Source organism: Coptis chinensis, chromosome 8 (genome assembly GCF_015680905.1).
Source record: "Coptis chinensis isolate HL-2020 chromosome 8, ASM1568090v1, whole genome shotgun sequence".
Lineage (NCBI taxonomy): Eukaryota > Viridiplantae > Streptophyta > Magnoliopsida > Ranunculales > Ranunculaceae > Coptis > Coptis chinensis.
The window spans coordinates 7,769,888-7,795,606 of NC_141463.1; the positions used below are offsets into that span (position 1 = coordinate 7,769,888).

At 37.0% G+C, this 25,719-nt stretch overlaps 1 protein-coding gene, 1 non-coding gene and 3 pseudogenes across 2 annotated transcripts; 4 read left to right on the forward strand and 1 right to left on the reverse strand.

The window, feature by feature from the left end:
- Nucleotides 1–1,321: 1,321 nt before the first annotated feature.
- LOC147479668 (U6 spliceosomal RNA) lies at nt 1,322–1,424 on the forward strand. The gene has a single exon (XR_015207095.1). It is a non-coding gene; the product is annotated as a U6 spliceosomal RNA (small nuclear RNA).
- A 139-nt stretch (nt 1,425–1,563) lies between these two features.
- LOC147479669 (pentatricopeptide repeat-containing protein At1g20230 pseudogene) lies at nt 1,564–3,877 on the forward strand (annotated as a pseudogene).
- A 6,167-nt stretch (nt 3,878–10,044) lies between these two features.
- Nucleotides 10,045–11,158, forward strand: LOC147479670 (uncharacterized; annotated as a pseudogene).
- Nucleotides 11,159–11,215: 57 nt separating this feature from the next.
- LOC147479671 (uncharacterized) lies at nt 11,216–13,392 on the forward strand. The gene is made up of 5 exons (XM_086576149.1): nt 11,216–11,442; nt 11,601–12,128; nt 12,223–12,516; nt 12,912–13,022; nt 13,170–13,392. Exons 1-5 carry the CDS (start codon nt 11,216–11,218, stop codon nt 13,390–13,392), a joined length of 1,383 nt encoding a protein of 460 aa, XP_086432275.1.
- Nucleotides 13,393–23,565: 10,173 nt separating this feature from the next.
- Nucleotides 23,566–25,306, reverse strand: LOC147479672 (pentatricopeptide repeat-containing protein At1g20230 pseudogene; annotated as a pseudogene).
- Between the last annotated feature and the right edge of the window lie 413 nt (nt 25,307–25,719).

Below are 25,719 nucleotides of genomic sequence, written 5' to 3' on the forward strand. Positions count from 1 at the left end.
GAGATCGTCTCTCTCTCTCTTCAAATCGTCTATCAGTCTATGTCGCTTTGTTTGCTGAATCCTCGTTTTCTAATTTGGTAGCAACAGAGATATATACTAGAGTACTGAGGAGAACAAGAGAGAGATAGAGGAGTTGAGACTAGAGAGAGGAGAGTTTTGGCGGAGAGAAAAGCGGATAAACAGACAGAAACCAACCAAACGACATTTTAGGCCACATACCCCCCCCCCCCCGAGCGTTAAACTCCACTCACTGACTAATAACAATAAAGCGGAAAGAACTAAACTAGTGGGCTCCGCGGCTATGGGCTTGAATTCAATCGAACCTTGAAAGAAACGATCTCATGTTCTACATCATTCTCTCCGGTTTGAAAAGAACTTCCTCGAGTTTGTATAACGAATCGACCGATGAAATTCATCAGAGCTGATGCACATCACTCTCCCGCTATTCAAACGAATTCGACCTCGAATTTTGCCCAGATAATTACTCACAAGAAGAAGAATGTACCATAATGTCTGCGAGTTTGCAAAATCACCATATGCAAAGCGATGCATGAAGAAAGATGTAAAGCCACCAACATGATTTCTCTGCTCTATGGGAATACTACCACATCCTAAAACAGAAAATACGCATATCTCCAATTGTAACTTTAGATGCACAGAAATAAAGAGATTTGTATAATTAATATCAAAATCATCCCAAACCTGATTGACATACTCAACAAAAAGATTCTCAGACAAAGAGGGTAGTGACACAAAATTCAGATTCATGTGCTCCGTATTCATCAAATATTGGTGGAGTATCTAAAAAACTATCATGTTCCTGCTCTGGACAAACATTAAAAATGGGAGGGGAATCCCAATCAACACAGTTTAATTCCATATTACAGTCCTCGGCCAACAAATAAATCCTCAGTAGAAGAAGTAGAATAAGCCATAACGGGAATAAAAGTGGATGCATCATGGCTGTCCACTGTAGGGCTTGGTGCTGCTTAAACAGGGCCTGCTGTCTCGATTTCTGGTTTTTTATCATACTTATTTTTCTCATGTGATGTAAGAGAGAAAAACATACCAGATTCCCGTGCTTCAGCCAAGAATGTCGTACACATAGTGGTTTCTATATCTGGTGGTTTTAGCAGTTCCAAGATTAATTAGGTACACAGTTAAGCAAACATATGCAAAATAATATACTGCCTTGTCCATACCACTTGAGGGGTCTGGGCTGGGGAGACAGCTGAGTATATTTATTTCAAACCTTAGTCCCACATTGACTCAAAAAACATAAAGGTTTACCTTTATATACAAGTACGTGGAAGGTAGCTCTGTCCCTTCGGGGACATCCGTTAAAATTGGAACGATCTGAGAGAAGATTAGCATGGCCCCTGCGCAAGGATGACACGACAAATCGAGAAATGGTCCAAATTTTTTTCCCTCCACTCCTTTCTTTATCCTTGTTCACTACACTAAAGTTTTCTTTTTGATATTCTGTTCATGTCATGCTTACAAAACTGCCGACCAACTTACCATCACACCTAAGCCACAAGTTTCTAAAACACTACTTAAACTTCGGGTGACTTGATCAGTGCACGCCGTTTGTTCGATAAAATTCCTGAACCTGATCTTCCAACATGGACAATCTTGATATCTGCTCATACAAAACAAGGCCACCCAAAAGAGTCTATTCAACTCTACACTGAGTTTAAGTAGAAAGGGTATACAGCCTGATAGTTTAGTTCTGTTATCTGTTCTTGAAGGCATGCTTGGCGGGCGTTGAGTGATAGTGTTAAAGCGAAAGAGATTCATGATGATGTGGTTAGATATGGGTTTAGTTCTGACCTTGTACTTGGGAATGCATTGATTGATATGTATGGGAAATGTAGGTATGTTGAAGGGGCCCAAAAGGTTTTGAGGAGCTACCAAGGAAGGATGTTATTACTTCTGGACTTCGTTGTCGGCTTGTTATGTGAAATGTGGGTTGTTGATAGAAGCTTTATTGGTTTTTCGTGAAATGGGGATGAATGGTTTGAGACCAAATCCTATAACAGTGTCGTCTGTACTTCCTGCTTGTTCGGTTTGAGATATTTGAGTTCAGGGAAAGAGATTCATGGGTTTGTTGTAAGAAATGGGATAGGACATAATGTGTTTGTTAGTAGTGGGTTGGTTGTTATGTATGCTAATTGTTTAAGCTTCCGTAAAGCTCAACTAGTTTTTGGCATGTCGTCTAAGAGATAGTGTGTCTTGGAATGTGATTTTAACAGCATATTTTTCAAATGGAGAGTGTGATAAAGCTTTGAGTCTTTTCCATCAGATGAAAAGTGAAGGGGTGAAGTTGAATTCTGGCGTCGTGGAATTCCATGATTGGTGGGTGCATGCAAAAGCGGAAGGACGGAACAAGCCCTTAAGTTACTTGTTCAAATGCAAGATCTTGGGTTCAAACCTAATAATATTACGGTTTCGAGTGTCTTGCCAGCTTGCACTGATTTAAAAAACTCAAAGGGAGGCAAAGAGATTCATGGATTTAGTTTGAGGCATTGTTTTATTGAAGACATAATGGTTGGGACTGCCCTAGTTCTTATGTATGCAAAATGTGGAGAATTAGAACTTTCGCAGAGAGTGTTTAATAACTTACCCAGAAGAGACACTGTTGCTTGGAATACAATCATCTTGGCAAACTCAATGCATGGTAAAGGGGAGGAGGCGTTGTCGCTCTTCAACAAAATGATAAGCTCGGGATCAAGCCAAATTCTGTTACTTTTACTGGTGTTCTGTCAGGCTGTAGCCATGCACGGCTTGTTGATGAAGCTCGCTTTATTCTACAATCAATGAGCAAAAACCACCATATACAGCCAGATGCGGATCATTATTCCTCCATGGTAGACGTCCTTAGTCGTGCAGGTCGTGTAGAAGAGGCATATGATTTCATAAAAAAAATGCCAATTGAACCAACTGCAGGTGCTTGGGGAGCATTGCTTGGAGCGTGTAGAGTGTATAAGAATGTAGACTTGGGGCAAATTGCAGCTATGAAACTATTTGATATTGAACCGGACAATCCAGGAAACTACGTGCTGTTATCTAACATTTTTGTTGCTGCAAAGCAATGGGACAATGCATCACATATTAGGAAACTGATGAGAGATCGAGGAATCACCAAACTACCGGGTATTAGTTGGGTTCAGGTTAAAAATAAAACCTATTCTTTTTCAGCAGGTGATAAGAGAAATGAACGGAGTGATAAAATCTACAAATTCCTAGAGGAGTTGGGTGATAAGATGAGACTTGCAGGTTATCTTCCCAATACTGATTTTGTTCTGCAAGATGTTGATCAAGAAGAGAAGGAAGAGGTTTTGTGCAGTCACAGTGAGAAGCTTGCTGTTGCTTTTGGCATACTCAATTTAAGTGGTGGTTCTTCAATTCGTGTGTTCAAGAATTTGAGAGTATGTGGAGACTGCCATACTGCCATCAAATTCATGTCAAAGATTGTTGGGGTGCATATCACATTAAGGGACTCCTTGAGGTTTCACCACTTCAGTGATGGATTCTGTTCCTGTCAAGATTTTTGGTGACCCTCCTTTCATCTAGTGGATGTGACTCTGTCCAGAAGAATACTCTAGCTAGTGGCAAAAGAGCAAAGGGGATCACTAGAAAATGATAATGGCCCCAAATTACCAACTAACCCATTAAGGGCATTTTAATAGTTGAGAGTTGAGACCAGTCTTACCGTCCAGCTATCCAACCAATTCTTAAGTATTTTAAAATTCTCATATTGTTTTTCTAATTAAATCCAAGCCCTTCCACTGCTCCAGCAGATCCTCATAGATTTCAGTCAGTGTTACCTTTAAAAAAAAAGAGAGAAAATAACGCCCACCAATTCAATTTCTTTGCTCTCAGGCTTTTGGTTATACAAAAACGAAGTTCTTCACTACTTCTTAGTTCTTCCTCCTTTATAATCGTCTGTCCATATTTGTTCAGAAACTAGAATAAGTGAATATAAGTTATTTTGACAAGGTCTCATGACTATAAAACAGATAAGTTAATCAAGAAACTCAAATAATTCCTAACAATTAATGTTATTTTTGGGTGTAGGGAAAGGGCTTCGATTTAATTAGCAAATTAATACAAAAAATATATATTTTGTGTGGGAGTCCTGAAATACTTGAAGGTGATTGGTTAGATACTGGACTCTTTAATAGTTTGTTACGAAAATTAACTCCGTGATTAACAAAGGGAAGCAAAAGAAAAGGGGCAATTTCGACCAATTACGTCAAATCGTATTGGAAGCGAATCTCGCCAAATCCAAAAGGTATGCTAATAAAAAGCCACAAGATTCTCTCGATAATTACCAAAAAAAAGAACAAGTAAATTTGACCAAGGGTGTGTTTGTTATGATGGAAAGGAAAGGAAACACTATGGAAAGGAAAGGAAAATAAGAGTGGTTAAAACTTTTCCATTTTTAAAGTTTGTTTTTACCCAATGGAAAGGAAATGAACTTTTCCATACTAAACAAATGGAAAAGGTTTTGTGTCTTTAAAATTAACTCCCCGAAATTTTTGTGGAAAGGAAAGGAAAGGAAATAGATAAATAGGAACTTACTACTGTTTAATACACTCCACTCAACAATACAATTATTCCTTTCCATAAGCTTTTGAAACAAACACGATTATTCATTTCCTGGGCTTTTTCTTTCCTTTTCCCCAAATTCTACCAAACACATACCATTTAAAATTATTTCCTTTACATTCCATTCCATTCTATAGTGGACCACCCATTTTATTTCCTTTCCTTTCCATGAGTTAAAATTTAACAAACACACACCAAGTTTACATGTTGAACGTCATCGTGTACGGGAGGGAACTCACGAGCCATAAGCGCTCTTCATTGGCGGACAAAATTGGTAGGAGAAACAAAAGCCCGTGATTGGTTAATTTGGTTTGACAATTACGGAAATAACACACGTTTTGCTGAAATAGTCTCCCGTAATTAACGCTTCGGAAACTGAACGTGGGGTACTTTCGTCATTGACAATTATGTTGTACTTGAATACAGTGGACCACCATCTCTAATCAGCAGCCTGAAAATGGGATAGGGGTGATGTGGAATTGTGGAAACTTACGGAATATTCGTGGATCACAAAAAATAATGTCAGTCGGGTCGTAATTTGAGTCGACTCGAGGGCAAGCCGAATTGTCGTTTTCGCTTCTTCTCTGCCTCAAGGGACCTAAGGAAACCACAAGTCTAGCACGCACCAAAAGTGTTCCTATATATTCAAATTTATTACACTAGCAATTCTCCATACGTCAGCATCTCCAACAAGAAAATTAATATTCAATAACGACCAGAGCATTTACCTATTATGAATTCAAAGGTTTTACAATTCAATTATACGTTTTACGATAGTTCCAAAGATTGAATATGTTATGGAAAACACTACATAAATGAGACAAACTTTCATGATAATCTGTATCTCAATTTTGAAGATTGACAAGGCCGCAAAGTGCGAAACTCTGCTAAACGTCCATATCTTCTCAATAAGATCGTTGCATTGGATTGATGTGTCGGAAGAGGATGACATTCATTTTTTCTCCGAAGCCAATACCATTCCCAAGCAGATACATCACTATGTCCAGATCACTCTCACTTCCTCCGAAAGACTCAATTGAAACAACTTAAACCTTGAAATTGAGTCATTTCAAATTCAATGTACCAGTTGCGCTTAACTCTCGTGTTTCCTAATATGTTTCCATGTCGAACATGCTGGATTTTGCTTTTACGGCCCGTTACTAGCTGCCCCACTGCGCTCTGTGCTTTTGTCAACCAGTAATCCAGTATCAGCACTGGCTAAAGAGATGTCGGGCTGGTTAAATTTCGCCCAAAGTCTAAAAACAAATTGGAGCCCAATCAATTAATTCAGGCTTTTCTAAGACCAAACACGAATGAAGCCCATCCTGAATCATTAGGGCCGGGCTGCGGACTTACCCCAAATTGAAACTTAGGGTATGATGAGGCCTTTGCCCGCCCACTACTTCTCTTAGTTCTCTATATTCAATACGAACTGAAAGCCTCATGTTTGATACATCACTTAACTACCTCACTAGCATCAAATCATCAATATCGTTATGGCTGGCTAATAGTCTAATTCAAATCTTGGACCAAATTGGGTGACGATTTAGAGCTTTTGTAAGACAGAGCCCAATAACTACATGAATCATTAGTGACTAAAGCTTGAAGGGCAAGTTTTATGAGGCCCTACCAGCCCAATTACCATCCTGCTCCTTTTCTAAAAATTCCTTTAATTCGGTGTACATTTTTTTTTTTTTTTGATAAAAACTTCATAGATATATTTATATTAAAACCTGCATAATAGCATCCGGAGAATACATATAAAAAGTCCGTTGGTCCATATGATCTAGCCCCAAATGTAAACTCATTGACCAAGAATTACCAGCTGAGAAGTGGTTCTAAAAACAAAAAAAGCGAAAAAGAACTTAAAGAGGCATGAATGCTTTCTATCATAGCATTCCAGTCCAATTTGAATTTTTTCGGGCTCCATCGAAATCCTAGTAACTTCTTTACCGGTGCCTTCAAAAGTAGCTTCCACCGGTACCGCTACGCACCGCCAAGTTCACTTGCAAACTCAACCGCTAACAAATGTGCTTCAGTTTTTGATAAAGCTCTACTCGATACGATCGTCGTAGGCTCGCAAGAATACACCCTCCATTCCAGTCTCTAATAATCACAGCCCAGTCTCTAAGAATTCGGTGTACATTCACTGCTAGTAAAGTATACACATTTCTTGATCATTCACATTTTTAAGGTGAAATTTGAAATTTATACTCCGAATTTACCAATACCAGTGATTTAGGGGTCGTTTGTTTTTCTTAGCCTCTGAATGCTGAATGTTGAATGCTAAATGACCCATCCTCTGAATGCTAAATGATGATTGCTGAATTCTGAAAAACATGTTTGTTTTCTATTAGAATAACCTGACTCTGAAGACTGAATAAAAATCATTTGGACAATTTTACCCATGCTATATATTTTAAACATTAACTTGATTTCTTGTAAAACAAAATATATATTATATTTGAAGAGGGGAGATGAATTATCGAATAAAAGAAATGATAAATAAAATTATTTAAAATATGCTTTCACAAATATATTTTAACGGTTTATTTTCATATTTTGTTTACTTTCAGAAAATACATATGTAATTCTATTTTTAACAAAGTGGATATCATTCACCCCAAAAAATGAAAAAACCCCTAATGCCAACATCAAATTTTGAAGAACCTATTTTGAAGCCATAAAAGTCAAGGTAAGAAAGTAGATGAGTTTTTGAGATTGAATTCTTAAGAAAGGGCGAGAAGGGACTTACTCATTTCAAGTATTATAATTCAGCATTCAGGAAAAACTTTGGTGGCTGAATGTTGAAAGTACCACAGAATGCTTAAACTACTTAAAAAAAACAAACAAGTTTAGAGACTCTGAATGCTTAAAACTTAAGTTTAAGAGGCTCTGAATGCTGAATTCAAAAAAACAGCAAACAACCCGTTAATGCTGATTGAAAGGTGAAAGGTTCTCTCAGCCATGTGCCTCAAGTTTTGGGCTATTATTTATATGTCTTCGTATTGTAGTTTGAATATTTCCAAAAGAAGCTCAAATTAATAAATGTCGGTGGACTCCGTGCTCCACATACAAGTAGCGGTGATTCTGAAAGGTTGTCGTATGACGAAGTCGAAAAAAACTGGGATGTTCCACTACACCAAAACATAAAATCAGTAACGCACACTTTTTTTGTTTACTAATGCTTTTTAGGCGTAACTACGTTCCTAACGTTTGTTTAGCGTTAAAATTGCAAATAATGTGTTAATTAATTTTCCTGGATTTGAGAATTATTTTGTAACGTATTTATAAAGTTTTGTTTTGACAGGAAACCGTAAAGGTTAAGGTTAAGATAATAGAAACTAGATTAGCAGGAAAAAAAAAAAGAAAAAAAAAAAAAAAAAAAAAGATAATAGAAACTAAATAAAGTCCAAAATTAGAATTTTGGGCGAGAGGGAAAAAATAAAAAATCGCGCTCTTCTCTCTTCTCTCTCTTATATTTTTCATCCCCTCTTATTGTTTTTCCAACGCCTCTCTCTCGCTCAACCAAATAAACACTTCTGCCGCCACCGACATCCAGTAGTTTTCTCTTCCTTTGCCTTCTTCTTATACAGTTTGTTAATTTTCATTATCTAATTTTTACTTTTATGTTTTTTTTTTCACACTGCCCTAGGTGTTTAATCCACAACTGCAAGTAATTTCGGTGCTAGTTTGCTTCAGTTATAACCAAAGGTATGATATTTATTTTGAAATACAACGAAAAATTTTGATTTTGATTTGATATCTTGTGTTCTTCAAATAAGTTTTCTTGGTTATCCATCCATGTACACCTGACACACACTACTGAGAAGTATGTGCTGTTGAAGCATGCCAAACAAGCACTTTAGGCATTACTGAACTTGTTATGCTAAAATATACTGAAGCCTAGTGTACGAGCCTTTTAGTTTTCCTTGTAGATACACCATCAAACCAGTTAAGAAGAGCCCAAAAAATAAAAGAAAAGCTGGAGAAAAGTAAAGTGGCTCAAGTTATGCTCTTGCTTGTCACGATTCTAGGCTGTTCCTTGGTGATTGGAGATGAAATTTTGACTCCATCTATCTCGGGTAAGTTGTATAGACTCCCATCCGATGTAACAACCGTCCCGCTTATCATCCCACATAACGAGATTAAAGCTACCCATTGTCGACATTGGTTTGTGGATTGTTAGATTGTTAGTAGTATCTAACTCCCTTTTTTTGGAGTTAGATAAGCGTGTATAGGGTTTTCTAGAGTTCATGTTGGAATGGGTTGAAATATTTAAACAAAGAATAACCCATGTCTTGTTTAAACCGTGGGTTTTAATAGATAAAATCTGAACCGGCACACAAAGTATCTCTTTTTGAAATTCAGACTCATATTTGAAGCAGGTTCAAAATTTTCAAACTTGTATCGAAGTGATTTGACAGTCCGCATCCTATTGGCCGAGCCTTTGGAATAAAATCTACAATGAACTACATGAGTTTGTATATATGTGCAAACCGATAGCATATATTTATATTTTTTTAAGACTGAATTTCAGGTAATTATCTCGAGTAGAGTGTGCGCGTGTTGGGGGGAATGAGAAGTCTTTATACAACTGTAACATTTTTACCACTACTTTCTGTGTACTTGGGTTATTTAGCTTTAGCTTGTTTGTTATTGGGTTGTAAATTTTAACCTGTTAGCAACGTTTTGAAAATTTGCATGCTTAGAATGGTTGGTGCTTGTACTTTATGTTATAACTTTATTTAATGCTATGCTTGACTGTGGTGAATGGATTGTGCTGAACTACTGATAAGAATTGTGTTTTTGTGTGTGTGTGTGTGTGGGGGGATTCAATCTGTTCCATTTTTATTTTGTCTTGCATTCTGTGCTTATATGTGATAATGCCTTCAAAGTAAAGCGTTTGAAATCAGTCCACATTTAATCCTTCCAGTGCCAAAGTAGTTCGTATCTAATTGTGTTTACCAATTGAAGTATATCTTATCATGTTTAGCAATTTAATGGTTAAAATGTAGGCACCGTTTAGCTTGTTTACCGAGATAGTTCAATATTTATAGAACGTTATGCATCAAATTTTCATAAACAGATAGTGTTTAAAGCCGGGCTAGTAGGAAATGACATCGACCCTATCACTTGTTCTTTGTGTTTACTTGATGTGCTACTTGCAGGATATCTCAACCGATTCCAAAAGAATGGATGAATGAAAATGACAGACTTGGGCGTGTGTATAGGTAGGGGGTTTCCTATTTTATTCTATTCGCTAGTGGCAAAGACGAAACATCGACCACGTGTCCTTGCCCATGTAACAAATGTCGAAATAGGAAAAGGTTTGCATATGATATAGTTAGAAAACATTTGATTCATAACGGTATAGAATCAACATATCGTGTATGGGTTTTACATGGTGAGAACCCATATAAGGATCAAATGGTAAACCGAGTTGAAGAAGAAAATAGTGAGGAAAGACTAGGGATAGGGAATTTTGTTGATGTTGCTTATGGCATGCATGAAGAATTAGTGGGTGATTTGAGTGGAGGCGATGGAAGTCAAGCTGAAGATGATGAACCACCTATTGTTCTAGAACCTGATTTGGGTAAGAGGTACAATGAATATAAGAAAAAAGCAGAAGAAAAATTATACCCCTCATGTGAGGCTCCTGTCATAACCCTTTCAAAGAAATTGTGGACCTCCATCACTTGAAGAAACAATATAATTGGTCGGGAAATAGTGTGACCGCGCTTTTTTCTATGTTGAAAACATGGTTGCCAGATGGAAACACTTTACCTTCTAAGTATCCTGCAATGAAGGCAATGTTGAAAGATCTTGGAATGAAAGTCGAAAGTGCATAGATGCGTGTGAAAATAACTGTATGCTATATTATAAGACTGAAGCTGATTTGACGGTGTGTCCTCAATGTGAAACTCCTAGGTACAAAGTAAAGGAGGGGAAATCGGGGAAGAAAGAAACAAAAGAGGCGAGAAAAGTATTGAGACATTTCCCTTTGATTCCTAGACTCAAAAGTTTGTACACTATACCATGGATAGCTCGTGAAATGACATGGCACAGTAGAGCGACACCTTCTTGGAATTATATGAGGCATCCAATCGACTCGCTTCAGTGGAAGACATGTAAAGATGATTGGCCAGATTTTGCTAAGCAAGGGCGTAATGTTTGGCTTGGAATTGCAACTGATGGATTCAATCCACGTGGTGTTCAATCCACTAGTTATAGTTGTTGGCCTGTTTTCGTGGTGCCTTATAATCTGCCACCATCTTTGTGCATGAAATCTGAGTTCCATATGATGTCGTTGTTAATACCTGGGCCGAAGGCACCGAGTCAAAACATCGATGTATTCCTTAGACCACTAGTTGATGAGTTACAACAGTTATGGAAAGAAGGGGTGGTGACTTATGACATGCACAAACAGGAGCATTTTACTTTGAGGGCTATGTTGATGTGGGGCATTCATGATTTACCAGCGTATGGCAATTTATCGGTGTGTAACACATGGTTACAAAGCCCTCGTCCCTATTTGTGGTGATGAAACTCCGCCTATGCATCTTCGAATGCAAGGAAGATCGTCTATACAAATTACCAGATGTTTCTTAAATCTGATCACCCATTTAGGCAAGGCAAGTATTTAGGACTTAAGACAAAAGAGTTAAACCCTCCTCCGCCAAGGTTAAAGGGAGAAGTAATTGAGAAAATGTTAAGTTGTGTCCATTATGTACCTGGGAAAGTATTAAAAGGTACCAAACGGAGTATAGATGATGTGGATGTGGTTGCTATTGGAGATGATGAAGATTATGAAGTTACTGAAGCATGGTATAAGAGGTCTATTCTCTTTGAACTGGAATATTGGCCGAAGCATAAAATTTGACATGTTATTGGCGTGATGCACGCGATGAGAAAGAACGTGGCGCGAAACACATAATAAATGCGATTCTTGATAAGAAAGACAAAACAAAGGATACTTTATTTAGGCGAGAGGATTTGAAGAAAATAGGGATTCATAGTGGTCAATGGATGCAAACAGACCCAATCACAGGGAGATCTGTTAAACCAAAGGCCCCATTTGTCTTGAATAAAGATGAGAAGCTTGAGTTTTGCACAATTTTGAAGAACTTGAAGCTTCCTACAGGTTTTTCATCGAACTTAAAAAACGTTGTCACTTTGAGTCCTCCTGGTTTGCTTACAATGAAATCACATGACTATCACGTGATTATGTGTTACTTGCTTCCAGTTTTGCTTCAACATGCTTTTCCAAAACACCGCGATTTGCGTAGAGCTATTCATCAGATTAGCTTATTTTTTAATCTTCTATGTTCGAAAGTCTTAATCCAAAAGGAAATCCAAGATGCCAAATACATGGTTGCAGAGGCATTGTGTGTATTGGAAAAGTATTTTCCAACCGCTTTCTTTGATATCAGCATCCACCTCTTGGTGCATTTGGTTGATGAAGGGCTAATTTGTGGACCTGTGTATCTTAGGTGGATGTATCCATTTGAACGGTATGTAAAATGCCTTTACTTTTATTTCTTATTTAGTGGCAATTATTATCGACGAAACTACAAAGTACAATTTTGGTTTTGTTTATTTTAATAGGGCAATGAAGGAGTGTAAAAATATTCCGAGCAATAAACGTTATGTTGAAGGCTCCATTGCGGAGTCCTATATTGTTTTTGAGTCTGTTAGGTATGCTATGGAGTACATGCCAAATTCTCGGGATGAAAATCACAAAGCTACTTGTGAGGCGTTTCTAGATGAAGATGGAGAGTATAGTGATGAAGGGCCTATACTTGAGGGTAAAACTGTGATCCTAGGCAAGGAACAATGGATACAAATCCGTAGGTGGGTTCTTTTTCGACTCGACATTGAAAAGCTTGATGAACATTACAGGTTTGATTTTTTTTGATTGATTTGACTCAAACATTTACTAGTCTAAAAAGTTGTAATAAATAGTCGTGTCAAACTGCATAAACAAATTGTAGTGAATATCGTGCCTTGCAAGCAACTGCACATGCCAGAAGAAAAGGGGTAGCAAAGATAGAAGTGGAGATACAGACTGAGTTTATTGTGTGGATATATGACAAGGTATTGTTTTATATATAATTTAGTTTTGTAGGATATTACAATTAGTATTTTAATTTTATCTTTCTAATTGTCGTTTTTTTTTACTTCACGGTTGTTGGTGCAAAAGACACAGATTGTGACTTATGACGATTTGTCCAAGGACCATTGTTCAAAGCAACATATAAAAAGTACTGTGTTAATAGTTTTGTGTTCTCTACTAGGTCGCATGACGAAACAGTTTCCACACAAGATAGTGGTGTTTGCATGAAAGTAATCACTATGTTTATGTCGAGTAGGAAAGACAAAAATCCCATTGATGCATCGACTAAGTGGTATGGGGTTATCGAACAGATAATAGAGTTGGACTATACGACCTTCTAGCATGTTGTCTTTTACTGCAATTGGGTGAGGGTGGAGGACAAGACCAATGGTTGTAAACTTTGTCCAGATTCTAATTTGGTGATGGTTAATCTCAATAGGCTAAAGAGTGTTGATCAGTACTTTGATGAGCCGGTGATTCTTACTTATGAGGCTAGTCAGGTGTTTTACTTGAAGGATTTGAGAAATCCTAACTGGTGGGTAGTCATAAATTCACCTAGGCGATTGACAAGTCGAGTTGATGAACTAGATGCACCAACTGACTTCCAATCTATTCTTGAGGACCAACCTAATTTGCAGCCGTTGATGGAAAGTCTAACCTGATTGTAATAGTTGCACTATTATATTGTGAGATTTTTAGTTGCATGCGAACTTCTCATTTTCTACTTTTAGATATATAAAATCTTTCTATTTTGAAGTTTGTTTGTGCAGTTGGGTGAAAGGTGTGTTTGAGTTGTTTTTTATCCTTTTTTTTTAATCAAGAATAGTCTCTATAAATGTATACTTTTGAACTTTGTCATTTTTTTGTGGTATCCTAGTTTTACCTATTTGTTCTAACATATTTTTGTCATATAGTAGGCTATTTAATAATGGCACCAGGTCAATCTCAACCTATTGCTTCCCAGCCTTCGAGTTCAGTCCCACTTCCATCTCATAATTCAACTTCAGACTCTCACACATCTCAGCCATTGGGAAACTCACCAACGATTACCAAGTTTCCTATAGAGTTCAATGCGGATGGCATTGCTGTGGGTCCTAACCATGCTAAATGGAATACCCAGGTTGGTATTTATGTTCGATCACATATTCCAATTCATTACAAAGATTGGAGGAAAATAGATGGAAGCTTCAAGGATAATGTCTGGAATAAATTAATGGTAAGGTTTACATGCACTTTAATTTCGATGATAGCATCCATTATTCTTGAATATTAGTATGTTTTTCAAATCCTATATCTACATGTTGTCCAGCCCTATGTATGGAAATTTACTTAATATGAAATGAACAAAAGTCACTTTGTTCATGTAGGAAGAATTTGAGCCTAATGTTCCCCAAGCAACGACACGTCGAGAAGTTGAAAATGACTTTCCCCAAAAGTTCAGATTAGCAAAGTATGCCTTGCGGAAAGAGATTTTGCGTAAGTGCGGAAGCGTGGAAGAAGCTATTGCAGCATGCCCAGATGGTAAGGACCCAAATCATTGGGCTGCGTTTGTTAGAAATGAGAGAACCGCTGAAGTGAGAGCTAGAAACGCAAAGAATGTAGAGAATGCCAAAAAGAACATATATTGACATACTAATGGGCGGGACACATATGCCCATAAACTGGATAAAATGGTAGGTGTCTATTCTTGCACTAATGATTTCTTATCATGTTATGCTAACAACTATTAAGGATTTTTTTGTAGGATAAAGAAGATCCTAGCGAAAAACATGGACCGGGTAGATAGTTGGAAAAAGGACATGAGCGTCGTGATGGAACTATATTAGCGGCCTTCGGACCCATTATGTAAGTTCTAATAACATTGAAGCTTGAACTTACCGGTGTGTTGGTATTGTATATAGACTATGTTGCATATTGTATTACTCATATCGGTGGTTAATATTGTAGGAACAAGTGGAGGCTTCTCATAAAAGAAGAAAAGAAGCAAGCGCGGGTGGTGAGGACAGTGTAATGGAAGTAGACTTCGATAATGATGAGTTGTCTGAAGTCTTTGGGCCCGACAAAGGGAGTAGAACTCGTGGAATCAGCTCGAACAAGTCTAAGAAGCAATTGCAACGTACAGGTATTGCCAAGACATTATTGCAGCAAGCAAGCTCTTCATCCAATTCTGAGTTGAAGGGGGAAATGAATGAAGTGAAGTCTTCCTTAGCTAATGTCATGGGTGTGTTAAAGGTGAGTTTGCAGTTTGCACTTGTGCTTTATTGCATACAATATCATTATGTATAACCAATTGTTACTATAAATTGTGTCAGGATGTACTTAAGGCTGTCAAAAACAATGGACCATTGATTGGTCAACCACCGTGCAGCCTAATAACACCAGAAACTAAAGTTGGTTCCAGTTCTGTTCGTCACTCGACTCAACAAAACTTAATGAATATGTTTGCTAATTTGAATCCTCCTTCTGGGACGCTTGGTTCTTCACCAAATGTATCTTTATTAGATAGGGATGGTGTAGTGGTTGCTAAGGGGTATGTCATGACAGAGACAGCTGGAGATTGCAATGGCAGAAAAGTTCTCGCAGTGAGAAAAAAGGTCTACATAGAGGGAAGTCTTGGTTGGTGATGCTCTTGTTTACGATGGGCCCTAAGATGGAGTTAGATTTTTGGATGGCTTTAGTGCAGGAGGTCCTTTAATTTGGCTCGAGTCAAGGATGCAGTTTTCTTAATAAGTTGTTTGGGATATGCAAACTTTCTGAACTTGGAATTTTTCAGTATGGTTTGGTTACTTTATGTTTTGAATGTCGTTTGTTTTTTGTTTAATATGGATGTCATAGTGACTTGACAAACTTATGGTCTTTTTTTGGTATGGATGAGTATTGACGTTAATATGTTTGTACTATATCTATTTATTAAATTTGATTGTAGTATTTGTATGCTTGTTTGCTTAGCAGGTTGAAGAAAGTACTAACCCATTTTGAACTCCTCCGCTAAAATCAATATAATTGGTTTGCCTTCACGGTCCCAAGCCGGATAAAGGAGGAGGGAGGATAGTGGAGCCTTGGACTGTTTTCCATTGAACGTTGGGATTCTCGAACTAAAGGTGGAGTCAATAGAGCTGATGGAGGTGAGGAGGTTCTCTTGCTTTGTTGAGTTTTTGTTATTTTCCCTACCTTCTAGACTTTTTAGAAGCTTGTGTAGCATTTGAGCGATGGCGTGTTTATCTTCGGCTATTTGATTTGTTTACTCTTACGGTACATTTTTCTATGTTAATATAAAACTTTATTTCATGATATTTTCCCTTTTTGTAGATTACTTTGGAGGCTACCCATCACGGACCTATCGTCGATTGCACCAACGATGTTTTTGGAGATTGGTAAGCCTCGCATATCTTGAACAAGTTTATCGGCTATATGATTAGATACCATCCTTTATATGTGTTTTCACCTTCAGTAATTTGAGGGACGGTAATCACGGTATATGGTTATCTTAAACTTTTCCGATCATTAAAGTTTCACAAATCAAAGTAAACGCCTGATAGTCAATTACTCAGTCAAGTTGGAGTTTGAGTTTTGAGCTATCACTATGGTATTTATATACTTATACCTGACTCATGTTCAATTTGTTTGAGGTAGTACAGAGGAGTATTGGAAGAGGCAGGATGCTGCTCAAGCAATGGCTCTAGTTGAGTGTCTATTAACTATTAGAATATTTGGTTGCTTTTCGTACAATTATCTCAGTCCGATCCTCTTTAAGTTTTTTTTTTATATATATTTGTTTTTTTTTATGAACACTGGTTTTAAGGTTTCTAAACAGATTGCATAGTATGTTATTCTTCATTTCAAAGGACATGGACCTCTAGTTCCTTGCATTTCTATATTTATCTAACAAGTTAGAAAACAATCACTAGTGTTTCGTTGTGATACCTATAGAGCTTTGTCTTTCTTTAGTACCTGGAGATAGTAATTCAAGGACAAGTTTGCATATTCCAAAAACTAGGATGTTAGCGTAGTTAGTTAATGTTTAAATAAAAGACGGAAAACACCCACTCAAACGGAAGTAGAAAGCATAGGGAAGGTGTTGGGTCTGTGAGCAATAGGATGCGATATTTTCTGTTCCAGTTAAGGAGTCTAGTTTGTTAGGTGTTAATACTGTGTAAATGCATATTGTCGTAGGCGCTACAAACAATTGATGTGGAGATAGGTGGCCAGCTTGCTGCTACGAGGAAGCATAGGGAAGGTGTTGGGGCTTCATATTTTGATGCTAGTACATATACACAAGGCCCGATGGGTGTAGTACCAGAGTTTCTCCGCCCTAAACCCGGTCGCCTATCCCATTCACAAAAGAGAGTTTAAGAGGTATACATTTTACTTTTTCTGCATGTTTTGTATGCAATTTTTTCATTTGGCATCTGTTTTATATTGTTTTCTTGTTAAATCTCAGGATTTTGTTAAGTTTCCGTGGCAAAATCAATCAAGGCAGAGTTCAAACACTATACCTTCCGCCCACTTTGCTTCCGGACTTTACATGGGTTTCGGTTTGTCTCGTGCGTATGGCCCTACCTCTGGACAGCTTAACTCAGGCATCTATTCTGGTATAGCCTTAAACAGAGTATAATTTCACCTTATATATCATAGAAGAAGAAAAAAGTTATAATTAGCATTCTGGTATAGCCTTAAACTCGGATTGATTTCCAGCCAAACTCCAAAATACGAGTTTAGTGTATATGACTATATGACCCTATCATTTGGATCAGAATTGGCCCAACATTTTGAAAATTTTCCATAGGTTGGCCCTGAAAGCGTAGAAGGTAAGATTTCATTATGATCCGGTGACAACCAATGTGATAGTCCACACCAAATTGAGTGTTTACCTAAATTTTGATCTGACAATGTTTGGGACATCCACACTAAAGGTTACTTTTTATGACCAATGTAGTGATTTTCTTAATAGTTGATTAAAAAGAGTAAATTCCTTTGGCTATGTTGAGATCAATAGGTGAATATCACACTATTTTGTTTGAATTTGATGATTTATAGCAACATATATTCTGAGTGTTAATTTAAATTACGAAAGATTCGTTGCCGAAAAGCCACATCGCCTCCACCCCCTCATATATGGCACAATTATTCTGTTTTCAATTGTAATAAAGCTAATGTGAATATTTTTCTTAACCATTCTTTAGAGACCGGATGATCTTTGGGCAATACATTCTCAACCTCTCTTTCCCGACCACATAAAAGAACAATTCTTCTTGGATAGCAATTGAGGAAGGTGGGTGTTGTTCCCCATGGTCTAGTATCGAGGGTTGCTTGATCTTTGTTATCGTAGCAGTGCTTGGTAAAAAAATCATTGTAGAGCTAAAGAATTATTTTTACTGGTTTTGTGTATCTAATTGTGTACCCTTATCATGATTGCATGTGATGCTAAATGTGAATGCTTTATTTTTTTAGTGGGTCTTTGCGGTGTTCATTTGGTACAATTGCAAGGCAATTGAATTATATGCCATGAAGGCGATGGACAAATTGGAAATGTTGAATCGTAACAAAGGTAATGAATTTAGCATTTTATGGTTTAGGGTTCACAATATTATCTGTTTGTAGCATATCACTGCTAACGATTGGGATGTAAAGTTGTAAACAACCAATTGCCAAAATGCTAATTTGGGTTGAAATTTCAATGGTTGATAAATTTTCCATATGTCGATTTTTGACACCCATGAGTTGAAAAAAAGCGGCGATTATCATAATGGGAATCTTGTATATCATCTCGTTTTCACGAAAATCACAATATGTTCTTTAAAGGTTTTAAGTTTGTGAAGAGGACATCTTGATGCTTCTTGTTGTTACTTGGCCTTGAGATCATGTTATGTATCGCCTTGTTCATCGGGCATGTATCGAAGGGAAATAATATCACATCTAGATCATCCTTTTCTTCCAACACTATCTGAGTTCTTTTCGAGTCCCACTCATCATCCCTATTCTCATTTTTCCAAATTGCATCTCGGGCTAAAATAAAACAAGGATATGTAACTTGGGTTTATCGACTGTGAAGCGGGATAGGGTGGTTTTATGGTCTGGTAACTTAGCCACGGCTAGTTTTTAGGTGTTGATGTAATCCTCTAAAGTCTTAATTATACCCATTATGATTGTATCCATTAATACAATTTCTAATTTTTCTATTTTCTCTTGAATTTCGCTACACACGCTTGTTTGATAACGGACTTACGTCTGGTGGGGAGCTCTTTGCATTGCTTGACAAGCAACCTATGAAGATTTTCAAAAGAGGAATCTGCGAGGTACCTTTAATCTTCAATTGATTTTTCCTCATCTCTATGAATGCCGATGAAACATTCATTTTGGAGGTATGCCCACAAATGATGATCTTTGGCCATAGATTTAGTTAGCCGCGGAACTGCTCTGAAAAAGCAGATTTTACATTTTAAATGTAATAGGTGCATGAATGGTTGCAAACTTGCCTTTTTTTAGGTTGGATTAGGAGAATGCGCAAGTTCACACAAAGCATGATCTGTTCCTTTGGAATTGATATAAGATAACTTCGTTCAGTGATATGTCCTGAAAACTTGAATATAGTATCTAGTCTAAGGCTGTCTTTGTTCCGAGAAAATATATTCATGTCAAGGAATTTGTTTCTTTGTGAACTTGGATCTAGATTTATGGCCGTCTAATTTTAGTTTTATGCTAAAATAGTATAGAAGAAGCAATCATGTGGTGAGAGCACCATCCTAAGTAACATGAAAGTGATCTGTGTTATTTCCGTTCATTATCAAAGACATTATAAATAAAGTACATTCTTACACATATTTCTTCAAATAGTGTACTGACTTCATCATTGATCATTGTGTAACTTTGCTAGATTCTATGCTGCAGAAGTCTTAATTGGATTGGAATACCTTCATTGTTTAGGTAAATTTATAAGATAAATGTGTTGTTTCATGGGATAAATGTTTTTCCTGATTATGACAAAGCTGTTACAATTGCAAAGTGTATGTATAGGTGGTTCTTTTCTGCATACTTGTTGTGTTAAGAGGTTTATTTTTTTATTCTTCCTACTTTGTGTGCTTTCCTCGAAAGCTTGATATAAACTGCATCTTCTGGGTCTAGCTTGTGCATTAAACTATTAAAGTATGATTCAAGCATCATGTGAATGGCTTATCATGTCATTAGGCCTATTTGAGATCCTCCTTTATGCAAGAAATTTAACTAATGGTTTATCTTAAGTAAATTTTTTGCTGCTCACCTCAAGTTGTTCGGTTATATAGATTCAATAATTTCCATTCATTGAGTATTGTTATCTCACGTTTGTGTTCCAAAGCACTTTTCCTTCAAATGCCTGGTTTTTAGATAATTATTCAGAAGCATTATTGTTGAGCGTTGGATATTCTTTTTTTTTTTTTTTGGTGTGTGTGTGTGTGTGTGTTGGGGGGTTCCTAAGATTGTTCACATACTTCCCATTTCACAATATTAGATGGATAAGATTTTCTGTGTATTCTAATTGCATTTGTGTTGTCTTTTTACATTATTAAAATCAATCATGCTTCTTTCTTCTTCATGTCTCTACAATACATGAATAATATATCGGGGACTTGAAGCCCGAAAATGTTTTACTCCAACAGGGATGGCCATATAGTGTTAGCTGATTTTGATCTATCCTTTTTGACATCCTGCAATCCTCAAGTATGTTACATACTCTTCTACTTAACCTACACTACACAAACTTTTATATTTCTGCACGATATACCTACTTTTTAAACAAAGCCCACATGAAGATGATAATGAGACACTCTGTCCAAAAGTGTTATTTAGTCAATTTCATGTGAAATGTGAAACAAGAGACTCATGTAAAAGATCACGTTTAGTTTGACCAGAAAAGAGGAAGTGAAAATTTCGGAATTCCATACCCGTAGATACACACTAGTAGTGGTCAATAATCTTCAGCATATAGCTTAGTGAGGGAATCTAAAGACACCTCCATGTAACATGTAAGCACTGTAAAGGGGTTCAGTGAGTTGTTGTATCTTGCTCCATTTGTATGTATGGTAAAACATACTAACAAACATGATTTTTATCTAATAAGTTACATTGACACGGATACGTGTGTCCGTATCCGACACATATACGAAGCGCCTGGCATGGCGAAATATAAGAAAATTTAGGTATATCACATACAATATGTGTTCGTGTCGTGTCCGACATGGACATGTGGATTAGTGACACAGATTATTTCTAAAATATGGTGTGTCCATGTAACATAGTTTTTATTTATCTTTCGAATAGCATATGGGAACTTATTTTACACCCGCACTAATGAAACCCTTTATTGTGATTGTAAAAGAGTGTAAAACACAATAGTACATTTTATGACTTGTGTCACTATTCATGAAAGAAATCCTAGAATTATCATTTCATTTGGTGAAATTACTCATTAAACATTGTTGCATTAAATATGGCATGGTCTTGTACCTAATGTTACTACACATTTCATCTTGATGTGGCGGGTTTTGGTGCCTCGTGGTTCTGCAAAAGCGAAGGCGATCCAGAATCAACCACCTCCTATTTTTTAGCTTGAGCCCATAACACAGTCAAATTCTTTTGTAGGAACTGAAGAGTACATTTCTCCCCGTATGTCTCCATTGACCTTGTTCTTTTTTTTTTTTAAGTAGAATCATTTATATGGAAATTTATGTACGCCTATGCTTGACTTAATTAAATGTTCTGTGACAGCTTTTTTTGGACTCCATGAGCTTCTTTAGTAATAATCAATAGAACTGTTCTCTTACTCTTCCCATGGAATTAATAGAGTCTGTAGGGTTGTATATGAGACGAGAGAACACCTCCTTGCGTCAAATATTTTTCTGGAAGGCACAAAACAGTGTCAAAAGTAGGATCTTTGAAAACTGCTCAAGTGGAACAATTTATTGGAGTTTGAATTGCTCAGATTGTTAGGAGTATGAGACCCTATTGCCACATTTTTTGTGAGTTTGGTTGTTGGACCAGTGAAAATAAATACTGAACTTTCCGATCTCTTAGAAGGGACAAAACATACTGCTACTTAAGAATTATGCTACCATACTCTGTTTTCTGAATTCCGTAGTTTGAGTATAAGGAGCTACTACTTAAGAATAGGATATAAGTATATATCTATATATCTATATATACATATTTGTTTTCTACTGCTCGACTCTTTTTTATTTATTTCTATTGGTGTATAGGATGAAAGGGACTTTTCTGATGATACCATCCCAAAGTCATCCCCTGATGCTTACAACTACTGAAGGTGCTAGTTTTGTACAAATGATATGAGAGCTTGAGTTTAAGGACAAGTCCCATTGATTTGGAAAACAGGGTGTATTTCATTCGTGTTAAGTCCTATTTATGAAAGACGTTTTGGTGATGTTATTTTAATAAAAGATTATGTGATTGGATGTACTTGTGAGATTTCTTGTTTATATTATGGACGATTGTAAAATACCCAATAAGTGGGGGCATCTTTATGCAGGTTAAGTAGTCTCCCAAAAAAGGAAGGGGTGGTTTTGGGGATTTTTTTTTTTTTTTTTTTTTAACATATGAAATAGTTTTGTAACGGTTCTTCACTGTTACTAAGCTTTGCAATAAGTAACACAAAAAAACGTTACTAACTTTATAAAAACGTTACTAATGTTAGAAAAGAGTAACACAAAAAAGCGTTACTAACTTTATAAAACCGTTACTAATGTTAGAAAAGAATAACACAAAAAAGCGTTACTATTTTTATAAAACCGTTACTGATGTTAAAAAAGAATAACACAAAAAAGCGTTACTAATTTTATAAAATCGTTACTGATGTTAAAAAAGAATAACACTAAAAAGGGTTACTAATTTTATAAAACCGTTACTAAAGAGTAATACAATTGAGCAAAGAAAACCGTTAGTAAATATTTTAGTAACAGTTAGAAACCGTTATAATAAATAATTATGTAATGGTTATAAACCGTTACGAATATTAATAACGAATTAGCAACGCCAAAACTGTGACGCATAAAAACCGTTACAAATCTTTTTAGTAACGGTTTCTAAGTGTTAGGGATGTCCTGTTTTGGTATAGTGTTCCTTTGATCACTGTCTGTATCAGGGGGAGGGGTAATGGTGATGTGGCAAATGATGTTGGCAATGTCAAGGAAATGATGGACCACTGGACAAGTGGCACGGGAGTGGTGTTTCTTCGTTTAAGAAGTTCGCTACGCTTCTGGGATTTTGAACCTCACTTATTTGGTAAGGGACTTCGTGCATTCTTGCTCCGCAGTTTTACTTGGTTTCTTGCCTTCTCGGTCTTAACTTGTTTAAGCGAAATTGAGTTTTCAAAGAGTGATTTGTTTAATCTATATGTGCCATTTAGATGCTAAGATGCTTCGATTTATTACTATTTTATTTATTTTAAGACCATTACATATGTTTAACTAGTCTTGAAGGAGTGAAGGTTGCTTACTTTGTTCAAAATCCGGGGCGGTTGTTAGATCGAGAAAATTTAGTCCACATTAATTTCACAGAAATTTATTGGCCTATTTACTTTTCAAATATCGGTTGGCATATTTCTCCATCCACAATTTCAATCATGATCCACCAACTCACCAAGGGTATCTTTGGAAAGGCTCATCAGCCTAAGTGGCACCAAAGGGTACTTTTCAAATATCGGATGCATTACTAGCGCACAAAGGGTACTATGGAGCCAAGTTAGGAACCCCTTTGCTCTTTGCCACTAGCTAGAGTATTCTTCTGGACGAGTCACATCCACTAGATGAAAGGAGGGTCACCAAAAAATCTTGGCAGAGCAGAATCCATCAACTGAAGTGGTGAAACCTCAAGGAGTCCCTTAATGTGATCTGCACCCCAACAATCTTTGACATGAATTTGATGGCGGTATGGCAGTCTCCACATACTCTCAAATTCTTGAACACCAGAATTGAAGAACCACCACTTAAATTGAGTATGCCAAAAGCAACAGACAAGCTTCTCAATTTGTGGACTGCACAAAACCTCTTCCTTCTCTTCTTGATCAACATCTTGCGAGAACAAAATCGGTATTGGGAAGATAACCCGCAAGTCTCATCTTATCACCCAACTCCTCTAGGAATTTGTAGATTTTATCACTCCGTTCATTTCTCTTATCACCTCTGAAAAAGAATAGGTTTTATTTTTAACTTTGAACCCAACTAATACCCGGTAGTTTGGTGATTCCTCGATCTCTCATCGGTTTCCTAATATGTGATGCATTGTCCCATTGCTTTGCAGCAACAAAAATGTTAGATAACAGCCGTAGTTTCTGGATTGTCCGGTTCAATATCAAATAGTTTCATAGCTGCAATTTGCCCCAAGTCTACATTCTTATACACTCTACACGCGCTCAAGCAATGCTCCCCAAGCACCTGCAGTTGGTTCAATTGGCATTTTTTATGAAATCATATGCCTCTTCTACACGACACCTGCACGACTAAGGGCGTCTACCATGGAGGAATAATGATCCGCATCTGGCTGTATATGGTGGTTTTGCTCATTGATTGTAGAATAAAGCGAGCTTCATCAACAAGCCGTGCATGGCTACAAACTGACAGAACACCGGTAAAAGTAACAGAATTTGGCTTGATCCCCGAGCTTATCATTTTGTTGAAGAGCGACAACGCCTCCTCCCTTTACCATGCATTGAGTTTGCCAAGATGATTGTATTCCAAACAACGATTGTCTCTTACGGGTAAGTTATTAAACACTCTCTCTCTGAAAGTTCTAATTCTCCACATTTTGCATACATAAGAACTAGGGCAGTCCCAACCATTATGTCTTCAATAAAACAATGCCTCAAACTAAATCCATGAATCTCTTTGCCTCCCTTTGAGTTTTTAAATCGGTTACAAGTCGGGTAAGACACTCGAAACCGTAATATTATTAGGTTTGAACCCAAGATCTTGCATTTGAACAAGTAACTTAAGGGCTTGTTCCGTCCTTCCGTTTTGCATGCACCCACTAAATCATGGAATTCCACGACGCAGAATTCAACTTCACCCCTTCACTTTTCATCGATGGAAAAGACTCAAAGCTTTATCACACTCTCCATTTGAAAAAATATCTTTGTTAAAATCACATTCCAAGACACACTATCTCTTGCGACATGCCATCAAAAACTAGTTGAGCTTTTACGGAAGCTTAAACAATTAGCATACATAACAACCAACCCACTACTAACAAACACATTATGTCCTATCCCATTTCTTACAACAAACCCATGAATCTCTTTCCCTGAACTCAAATATCTCAAACCCGAACAAGCGGGAAGTACGACGACATTGTTATAGGATTTGGTCTCAAACCATTCATCCCCATTTCACGAAAAACCAATAAAGCTTCTATCAACAACCCACATTTCACATAACAAGCCGACAACGAAGTCCAAGTAATAACATCCTTCCTTGGTAGCTCCTCAAAAACCTTTTGGGCCCCTTCAACATACCTACATTTCCCATACATATCAATCAATGCATTCCCAAGTACAAGGTCAGAACTAAACCCATATCTAACCACATCATCATGTTAAAAATTAGGTATGATCAGTTCTTCAATTTTCTGAGAATCTTCTGCCTATACACATTTTAAATGTGGTCCCCCTGGATTTTTCCGATATAACTGATCATCTATCAGTAGATATCTTTCAGCTCCTCTTTTTATCTTTCTAGCCTCATTTTTATCTGCTGGCAACATTCCCTGTGATTGAAATAGCACATAATTGCTCATCCATGACGCCCCCAGTATATCTATTTCCATTATTTCTGTGTGCCTTATATTAATACTCGGAATTTGCTGAACCCCTATATGCAACAATCGCCCTTCCTCATTTTCGAGCATCGCAGCCACATATGCCAATGCATCAGCATGTCAGTTCTCACCCCTATCGAGATGCTAAAAAACAATATTCCTGGAAGCCTTGAACTTCATCCTCACCAAAT

What these genes read in the sequence shown, in the direction of transcription:
- LOC147479671 (XM_086576149.1), top strand. Translation starts at nt 11,216, where the DNA reads ATGTTTCTTAAATCTGATCACCCATTTAGGCAAGGCAAGTATTTAGGA. An exon ending in AAGCTTGATGAACATTACAG is followed by an intron (nt 12,517 to 12,911) that starts GTTTGATTTTTT and finishes GTTCTCTACTAG; the next exon opens with GTCGCATGACGAAACAGTTT. An exon ending in ATTGATGCATCGACTAAGTG is followed by an intron (nt 13,023 to 13,169) that starts GTATGGGGTTAT and finishes TAATCTCAATAG; the next exon opens with GCTAAAGAGTGTTGATCAGT.